This window comes from Callithrix jacchus, chromosome 5 (genome assembly GCF_049354715.1).
Source record: "Callithrix jacchus isolate 240 chromosome 5, calJac240_pri, whole genome shotgun sequence".
NCBI classification, from domain to species: domain Eukaryota; kingdom Metazoa; phylum Chordata; class Mammalia; order Primates; family Cebidae; genus Callithrix; species Callithrix jacchus.
Genome location: NC_133506.1, coordinates 21,953,924 through 21,964,113, shown reverse-complemented (window position 1 = coordinate 21,964,113; position 10,190 = coordinate 21,953,924). Strand labels below are relative to the sequence as shown.

Sequence of the window (10,190 nt, the reverse complement as noted above, 5' to 3'; positions counted from 1 at the left end):
TCTAGAAACCTTCTTAACATATTATTGTTTTTCAAAAGCAAACTGGGATTCTAGATCTAAACATCCATTAGCTGAAGAAGGTCACCTTCAGAGCCATTGCTTTCTCAGTTATCTTTAGAAACACGAAGATTCCTCCAGCTGACATATTCTCATGGAGCTGGCCTACAAGTGTTTACAAGTCTTTTTATTTGAAGACAACGCTCCCGGGTTCAACACTCACTATTTCCCTATAGGGAAAAGAAATTTGTTCTCCTAGTATCAGTTAGCTAACAACTAACATTATGTTTTCATAGAAAGCAAAATTTAATAGCTTAGTCTGGCTTCAGAAGATATTATTAGCCTATATGTTCAAAATGAATGAAAACAAAAATCTTAAAGTTTTACAGTTTAAAAGAATTAACTGATTTATAAACCACATAAAGCTATCATAGGACTTGTAACTGCATGCAGTGACATGGAGAGACTGCCCTCTCCAAAAGGCACAACTGAAGGATACACAAATAGGTATTATTTGGTAAAAGACAGAAGTCAGATCGCTCTCTCTTCAGAGAAAGACAAAAGTCAGATTCTCCAGACAAAAATATCTTTACTCTAGGACTTCTCATAGCATTTTACATACTGATAATCATGTCTTAATCAGCAAGAAAAGGACATGTTATTATTTATAAAACTATATGTTTATAAAACATGTAAATATAATTTCTATGTAAATTTTAAAATTGAACCTTTTGCAGAACACAGAAGAGTGTTCTCATCCACATTTTAGAAAACGGAAGCCTAAAGGGAAAGAAAGAAATCATCTACACTCAGGAAGTAGCTCACATCATGTAGTATCTCCTGACCATAAAAATCACCTAGCAACTTATTAAAAAGACGGATCTGAGGGAAGAATGTGGCAAACTTCATTTTAAACCAATATTCTAATCAAGTTTAACAATGGAGAAGTGAGTTTAGAGTTTGTAAGTGGGTTAACTGAGGTCTGAATCCTGGCTTGGCCACTTTATAGCTACATGATTTTGGACAAGTTTCTTAAGCTCTTAGAGCCTTTGTTTTTGCATCCATTATATTAAGATAATAATAGTTCCCCTTTAACAGGATTGATGTGGGGATAAAATGGATGTAAAGCTTCCACAACAGTGGCTGACAAATGTTATTAATAGAATCTCCACGCATGATATTAATGTTATATATTGAGCCAGACATGCCTTTTTTCTTCTTTCCGATTTGGAAACTCACGTTTATCTAACTGTAATTTTCTAGAAATCTCTATCCATACCCCTAGACCTTCACTTCCTGTTGAATATGCTTTTACATTGTTATAGTTGGTCAAACTGTATTTGTAACACGTTTTTAAGTTATTCAACTAGAGGCATTTGGTATAACACCTGTAAGAATCATTCCTTTATTCCTCCCCCCTGCCCTCCTTTACCCCTTGAAGCTTTACAGAGACATTGTAAGTGGCCTGTATCCGTGTGATTGGCGAGAAAATCAGAAAGGACAAGAAATCTACCATGTGAAATGTGCCCAGATATAAGCACTGCTTGTGCAATGAGCCCTCAGATATGTACATTGGCAAAACTGCAAGTGTCACTTATGAAAAGTTGCTGCCCTTCAGGGATCTCGCTTTTCTTCCTACAGATGTCTGGTGAAATGAGAGGCTTAGGGTGAAAGAAATTGGGAAAGAACCCGTGGGCGGTTTGCTTCTGCTTTACTGATCTCATTTGAAGCCAACCCTTGGAGAATGGCTACTGAATACTAATAATAACCTTATTAGAAACTACAGTGTGGCTTCAAGCAAGGTGAACCTAAATGTGTAGTCACTACCCAACTTCTGTGGGAAAGGAGGAAAGCCTGGCATCCACATCCGCATTTTTGTATTATTATTTAACCAAAAGCTAGGCTCCCATACAGGAACATACAGCTCTTTGCTCAAAATCCCTTACTACAGTAGGTATGCCAACTCAACCTCTGCTCTCTTCTCTGACAATTCTGTGCCCATTCAGAAGATGGCATTGCCTGTTAGACAAAAGGCAAGGGCCAGCTTAGGTGAAACTCATTGCTTTGGTCTTAATCCTCTCCATTAAGGAAAAAAAAAAATCTCTATGACCTCTAATGTCCTATTTCACTTTGGAAGTCCGCATTCCACGGCCCCCACAAACACTGCAGATTATAATACCATGAGTATGTACATCCCAGTGGACCTTGGGGTCTTGCTAGGCCAGCAGCAGGAGAGCCACTGATATTAAGAAGAAATGTTGCTGGGCACAGTGGCTCATGCCTGTAATCCCAGCATTTCAGAAGGCTGAGGAGGGAAGATCACGAGGTCGAGAGTTTGAGACCAGCCTGATCAGCATGGTGAAACTGTCTCTATTAAAAATACAAAAATTAGCTGGGCATGGTGGCACATCTCTAATCCCTGCTACTCAAGAGGCTGAGGCAGGAGAATTGCTTGAACCCAGGAGACAGAGGTTGCAGTGAGTCGAGATCATGCCACTACACTTCAGCCTGGGCAACAGAGAGAGACTCCGTTTTTGTTTTTGTTTTTGTTTTTGTTTTAAAGAAGAAACATTGTCAAGAGATGCCAGATGGGGTTAGCCCTTCGGGAGGTACTTCTACATAAAGGTGCCCCGCTCAATACCAAGAAAGCATGAGTAAGCCACCTTAATGAGAAAGTGAGAGTCTGCCCTCACTTCTAATTCCTGGGATTGTGTGTGGCAGGGACAGAGGCTGTTTGTAGGGTTTTATTGTGAGCTCTGCACAGGTTATTTACCTATTTTCCCTACCACACAGACTACAGGAGGTTGATCCATGCAGAGTGCACTGTACCAGCTCCCTCCTAGTCTGGCTTATAGTTGGAGGCATCAACAGGATATCAGAGCATAGGAGAGGGAGGTCAGGGTATTTCTTTCCTGTTTACTCCTAGCTTTGCTGCTGTCTCTTAGTCAGTGACTATGTCTTTCTATGACTGTGTCTTGATGACCACAAAAAAGTCAATTACGTCAAAATCTCTAGGAGGTGGAACCCAGCTGTTAGTACATTTCCCTGATATTCCAATGAGCAGACAACGTTGAGAACAAGAGCGCTGCAGGATGCCCTTCCTCCATGGCTCTAGAGCTCACTGGCTTCCATTAACATTATCTTCTCATTGCCCCTTTAGGCCTACTGGGTAGTAACAGCTTCCACCAGTTGCTAATCTTGGAGTGGCTCAACATCTTGTGTCAGTTCCTCAATGCTGCCCACACTTTGTAACTACTCCTTTAATTAAATTCTCTTCATTTTAACCACGTGGGGCAAGTTATTTTTCCTATTGTGATCCTTTGTTAGGCTCCCTTGTTGTATAACAGAATAAAAACTGGGAACTGGTGAACTGACAAGCATGAGATGAACACATAAACAAAGCAAAAAATATTTTTTTTAAATCTCCAGAATGGGATGTAGTTAGTAGAGATGGAGACCATCTAATTCAGTCCTTAGATACTCAAATGAAAAACCTCGAAAATATATTTTTTTTTTTTTTTTTGAGACGGAATTTCACTCTTGTTACCCAGGCTGGAGTGCAATGGCATGATCTCAGCTCACCGCAACCTCCGCCTCCTGGGTTCAGGCAATTCTCCTGCCTCAGCCTCCTGAGTAGCTGGGATTACAGGCACGCGCCACCATGCCCAGCTAATTTTTGGTATTTTTAGTAGAGACGGGGTTTCACCATGTTGACCAGGATGGTCTCAATATCTCGACCTCGTGATCCACCTGCCTCGGCCTCCCAAAGTGTTGGGATTACAGGCTTGAGCCACCGCACCCGGCCGGAAAAGATATTTTTTAAAAAATAGCCATGTTGAATTTATTTTGGAGAGTGGAGTGGGACGCTGGCTGTGGCTTGCAGGTTAAGAGGGCTGTAAATTTCATTTGCTGCCACTAGTCACAGTGTTTGCTCAGACTGTGTGGTCAGAGCCTTGGAAGGGAGCATCTCAGCAGGAGCCCCCACCTGGGTTTTGCTGCCCTCTTTTATGTGAAAGGATTGCTTACCTTCCCATTTTGTCCCGCTGCTTTGAGAGGACTTGCTGAAAAGCATCAAAGGAGCCAGTGAGAACTGGAGGGCATAAGCACAAGTTGCAATTAGGCAAACAGAGACCCCGAGGAGTCCCAGATCTCAGAGAGCAGGTTCCAGCAGGGAGGGAGGTGCGGCAGTGCTTTCTGCCCACAGGCTTGAAAAGAGTTCTCACTCTCGCCATAAATTAGGCCCCTCCTTTCTTGCTAATGCTCCCACCCCCAACCCCCTTCACGAAGGGGAGGAGGAGAGTAGAATTAACACACACATTGCTTTGCTTATCCAGAAAAAGCACTGATTCAATCTTTTGTATAAATTCTTTTCCTTAAAATTTTGTCCTGTCCCCCCTCATTATTGAAAGCATTTATGACACAGATCTTGCACTTGACAAGGATTAAAGGGATGTCCTTTTCAATTTATTTGAGGCCATATTCAGAAATGAAACCTGCACAATTCAGGAAGCAACCAGACAATATATTAGATTTTTTTGAAGGTTCTATCACATGGTCTCCCTTCTGCTATGATATTTATTCAGGAACCTTATATAACTTTGATTTTTATTCTTAAAACAAGCTGAAATTAATGGATATACTCACATGTGCATATTTAACAGACTGTCAATATGTGACCTTTAAGAATGTTGTCCTGGATTTGCCTCTGATCTGCTAGGTGACACTGGACAAGTCACGTCTCCTTATCTATAAAATCAAAATGCTGGAGAGAGTAACCTCCAAAGACCCCTGTTCTGAGTTAACATTCTACTGTCTTTTCTCCTATATAGTACTTAGGGAACTGAGAATGACAATTATTGCAAACCACAGACCATAACAAAGATCTAATATGGGTCAGCCTCATAGATGATATTACAGAGCTAACTAATAAGTTGAGACTATCCACTGGAAAAATCGAAAATATTGGAATTTCCCAAGTTGTTATAAATGGAAGAAATATTGGCTCTGAACAGAAGTCTCAATAGCAGAAATACAGTTATCAATGGTTTAAAAAAGAAGAATCTCTCAGAAAAATCACCATTCCAATGGGTTAATAGTTGCCTTAGATAAATATCCAATAAACAGAACTGCATTTATCTTTTGGAATATTGAATATGATGGGTACTCCAGAAGTGAGGTAAGGATGGGCACTAGGATAACAGGAACTCTGATAACAACTAGCATTTATGAGGCACACATATACACAGGCACTGTGTTAAGCACTTGACATGAATTAAATCATTTCTAAAGATGCAGCCCTTGCCTTTTTCTTAACTCCATACCAGTAATCATGATTACTATAATAATTAACACTTACAGAACACTTTCTATAATTAACATTTATAGAATGCTTTCGATTTGCTTGGCAGTATTTATTTCAATAGTTTTTGGGATCCAGGTGGTTTTGGTTACATGGATAAGTTCTTTAGTGGTAATTTCTGAGATTTTAGTGCTCCCCAGACATCCCCTAACCAGTGTATACTGCATCCAATATGTAGTCTTTTATCTCTCACCCCCTCAACCTTGCCCTCAAGTCCCCGGAATCCACTGTATCATTCTTCTGCCTTTGCATCATTAGAGTGAAGCCCTGTTAGATAGCACTGCATAGAAGTGTTAACCATTAGTAAGTATTTAATCTCATAGGCGTTACCTGAACATTCCTTTAAATTAGTACTTCATGCTCTGCCTCTTTCCCCCTCAATCCAACTTTCATTACTCATGTAATCCTTACAACAATGCTTTGAGGTGAGTACTATTATTATCACCATTTTACAGATAGATAAACTGAGGCTCAGACAGGTTTGAACACATGTTTAAAGCTGCATTGCTATGAGGTGGAATAGTGGGATTTTTACCCAACATTGTATGTAGAGTATGCTGCCCTCTTTTTGCCTAGAAGAATACAACATCCTCCTGACCTTAATGAGTTCACACAGGCAAGTGGATGCATCAGTGCACTGAAATGTACACTGACCCAAGTGCTTTGGGTAGTTAGAAGACAAAATCTTATGGTCTGGATGTCAAAGGATAATTTACTGGACCTCTTACAGCCCCCTAAAGTGTATCATTTCAAAATCATAAGGAGTATCTGGGTTTTTATTTTTTCATAATCAAGTTTGTTATCTGTATCCAAATTGCATTTTTTCCATGTTTTTTCTACCACAAAGTCATTCATTAAGTCTTGAGATTTTTGCATTACCTCCAAGAATCCCTTCCGAGTGTCTGTTAGAAAACCACCACCAAATAAATCCTGCTGGCCAAGGGCTCAACAGGCCTATCCTAGCCTTGTTCAAAGTTCCACTCAGACCCCTGCATCAGGTTAACCACATTTTCCGATTATACCCTTGTGGCATATTTAGCGCCTTGCTGTATGTGCCAGATCTCTTAAGTAGCAAGTCAGAGTGATAAAAATGTATCATGTGACTCTCTTTCTAAGAAATATCCTACAAGTGAGACTATTATATAAAACATTTCCCAGCTGGGTGAGGTGGCTCACGTCTGTAATCCCAACACTTTGGGAGGCTGAGGCAGGCGGATCGCCTGAGGTCAGGACTTTGAGACCAGCCTGGCCAACATGGTGAAACCCTGTCTTTACTAAAAATACAAAAATTAGCTGGGCATGGTGACAAGTGCCTATAATACCAGCTGCTGCAGAAGCTGAGGCAGAATTGCTTGAACCTGGGAGTCGGAATTGCAGTGAGCCGAGATCACGCCATTGCACTCTAGCCTGGATGACAAGAGCGAGACTTTGTCTCACAGAAAAAAAAAATTCCCAAGTGACTAAATAACTCCATAGAGGTACCGATTGTTCATTAATGTGAAAATTCCTTTAAGTTAGTGTTTAATTGTTTACCAGCTCCTTCTCTCTAAATCAAAATTTTCCACTTTCCACATTAATTACCTATTCATTTTGTGGCTTTTAAGTCCAAATTCAGTAAATGAAGGCTGTTTATAACTTATGATGTTACATCTGGACTGGTGCGCTAAGGCTGGGCTCCCTTGTCATACCTCAGAACTTCAACTATAGAAATGTACTTGATAAATACCTAAAAGAGCATGCCTTGGGAGTTAATGGACACGAATCTTAGAGTGTTTTAAAATGCAGCACATAAGGAAGCTAAAAAACATCTCCCAGCATACATCAGAAGAATTCCAGTACTTCTAGAATGTCTTTATCTGTTCGGCTGTGTCAGATGACAAGGAATAGGGCCACTCAGAGCCTGTGTGTGCAGAAAGGATTTTACAAGATTTCATGAAGAGCAGGAGATATAAGTGGGAGCCTTCTTGGTCAGGCAACTGCATGTGCAGAATTTGGATTCAGAAATAAATCCAGCCTGTGTGGAGGGCAGTGAGATGATCAGCCTTGGAGAACAGATGGAGAATAGGAATGATGATTTATGGGGTTGGTGAGCAGAGGAGATGCTCCACTGGATGGATCTTGAGTGAGGAAGTAACAAGATTTTGTGAATACTCTTCGGAAAGATAAACCTAGCTATGCTTTGCACATGCTGGACTATGTGAGCTAACACTCTGAAATCTAATATTCTTATGTACCAGGCTTTACAAGCAGTGGCACTCAGGTTGCGACAAAGCATGTGACGTTATATACTGTGAGGACCAAAATGAGATGATGGAAATATATGAAACAACTGCATATGTGAGAGGTGGTATCATTTACATATTATTATCCATAAAATTATGGTTATCATGGAGGTGGCAACTGTCCCAAATCAGCTCTCTTCACTTCACTGTGTAGGGCCTTGCTACTCAAGGGGCAGTCCTCACACCAGCAAGGAGCTTGTCAGAATACAGTATCTCAGGCTTTGCCCCAGACCTGCTGAATCTGAATCTGTATTTTCACACCACCCCTGGGTTATTCATGCCCACATTAAAGGCTGAGAAGTACTGATCCAGAAATGAAATTTGGGAAAACAGCTTGTCAATGCAAATTGCCATTTAACAAGTGGATTGCCTAGTTATTCAAACCTTAATTTTATGGTTGTAATAAAATAGAAAAACAAGAAACAACCCAATTTTTATTGTGGATACAAATTCAGTAGGACGTTTTTGTGCATGCGTAGTTCTAACTAAATGTTCAGATAGCTTTTATCATTGGATTTCCCCATTTCTCCCTTTTTGTAAATGCTGGCCTCTGTTTTACTAAACCTTTAACCAAGTCAAGTAATGTAGGTATATCTTACAGCATCTAGACTTTCTGCCTCATTTTACTAAGTCAAATCAGATCATTAAGCTCTATTAAAGCCTGTGAATATTTATTTTAATTAAATTCTATTTAACTGCCACCAGACAGCATTACTGGGGAAAAATACAAATTAAATTTGACCAAAGGCAACATGATTAGGTTGCTGAATTTGTGTACATAGAGGGGCAGGAGGCAGACAAAGTGAGAGGCCCAAGCATCTCTAATGAAACTAAGTATGTTTCATGCAGTACAACGGATCCTGATACATTTTCAAAGCCATGTAAAGTGCAATGGGATCTTTATATCTCTTCCGAAATCTTTCTTAAGTAACAAGCTGCATTTTACTTTAGGCTTAGAAATAACAACATTTTAAGAATGTTAAGGGTTTTCTTTACAAGATAATTATTTAGATATATGATATTTCTAACTATATACTATCTGTTGAGATTACTTATTATTTTAGATGCCTACAACTAATCTAGTCCGTGAACTAGATTAGTTAAAAGACATACCATAAGAGATAACATCTTTAAAAATATTTTCATGTTCTTACGTGAGAATTTAGTCTCTTTTCATGCTATGGGAATAAATTAAAGCTTGTAAGAGACACAAAGATATTAACATAACATTGTTACAATAAGCCATTGTATGACAGTCAAACCAAGAGATAAGAACTGAGCTGTGCCTTATTAAAAAAAAAAACTTGATACGGTGACTAAAATCCTGAATTCTTCCTCAACTGACTTACTGTATCTCAGCATGAAAGGTTATGCTGTTTTGGTGGACTATTGAGTATAATACTGTTTGGACGGATTCAGTGAAAGATTATGACGCTGTCAGATCAGAGATAAATTTACCATGAAACAATGGAGCTTAAGCTTCAAGATCCTTCCCCCACCAGGCCCCTTTTAAGGACTTGGATGGGGTCCTAGCAATGTGTTCATATGGTCATATTTTTTTAATTAGCAAAAGTGAGAAAGCTATGGTAACAGGCTAGTTAATGAAGACAGCCAATTTCCAAGTATTTAAGATTAGTCCCTGCACCAGAAATTTTGAGATGCTCTAAAATCTTGCAGTTCATCTGGAAAGAAGCCTAAAGATGCCTTCTCAAGTTTAACCACAATTCAAAAAGTGTATATGTTATTATCAATAGAGAATAATAAAATGGGAAAATATTTTCTCAACTATTAATACTTTTTGAAAATTCCATCACCTTACAGGAAAAACCACTTCATACCTAATCTTATATTGTATATTTGTCTTCTTCTTTTCTTTCTTTTTTTGTTTTTTTTTTTTTTTTTGAGACAGAGTCTCTCTGTGTCGCCAGGCACCAGGCTGGAGTGCAGTGGTGTGATCTCGGCTCACTGCAACCTCCTTCTCCTGGGTTCAAGCAATTCTCTTTCTCAGCCTCCCAAGTAGCGGGGACTACAGGCGCGCCACCAGGCCCAGCTAATTTTTGTATTTTTTAGTAGAGACAGAGTTTCAACATGGTCTTGATCTCTTGACCTCATGATTTGCCCACCTCAGCCTCCCAAAGTGCTGGGATTACAGGCGTGAGCCACCGCGCCCAGCCCATTTATCTTTTTCTTATAGAGAGCTCACCTTAGTGTTCTCAGTCCTCAGAAAACCTGCAATCTTTCCTGCATTGGATACAGATGTTTACTCTTGAGTGACAAGCTTAAATTTTTTTTTAAATAAACTTTGTAGTGTAAAATGTAATCTATTTTATTTCCATTACATCAAGAGATAGCATAAGCCCAAGGTGTGGCATAATAATTAAACATAAACTATCCTAGAATCAAAGTAGCCAGCTCACCAAACCATGCTTAGTAAGACCTTCTATGTGTTAAGTCTAGATCTGTCAGCTACCAGTACACTATGAGTCACTGATTAACTAACTATACTAACACAGTTATAGAACAAGTATTCTTACAAAGCTAGGTAATTAATA

At 39.4% G+C, this 10,190-nt stretch overlaps 1 protein-coding gene across 9 annotated transcripts in view; it reads right to left on the bottom strand.

Moving 5' to 3' along the window:
* MACROD2 (mono-ADP ribosylhydrolase 2) overlaps positions 1-10,190 on the bottom strand; it is a 2,068,485-nt gene that overhangs the window by 1,180,543 nt on the left and 877,752 nt on the right. Inside the window, exon 1 of one of the 9 annotated variants that reach the window (XM_078371390.1) lies at positions 4,024-10,190. This exon is cut by the window's right edge and continues 43,590 nt beyond it. The exons of the other annotated variants lie outside the window; for them this stretch is intronic. Within the exon in view, the coding sequence (XP_078227516.1) occupies positions 4,024-4,069 (46 nt within the window). The 5' untranslated portion in view covers positions 4,070-10,190. The remainder of the gene's footprint in view (positions 1-4,023) is intronic. 9 annotated transcript variants of the gene reach the window in all.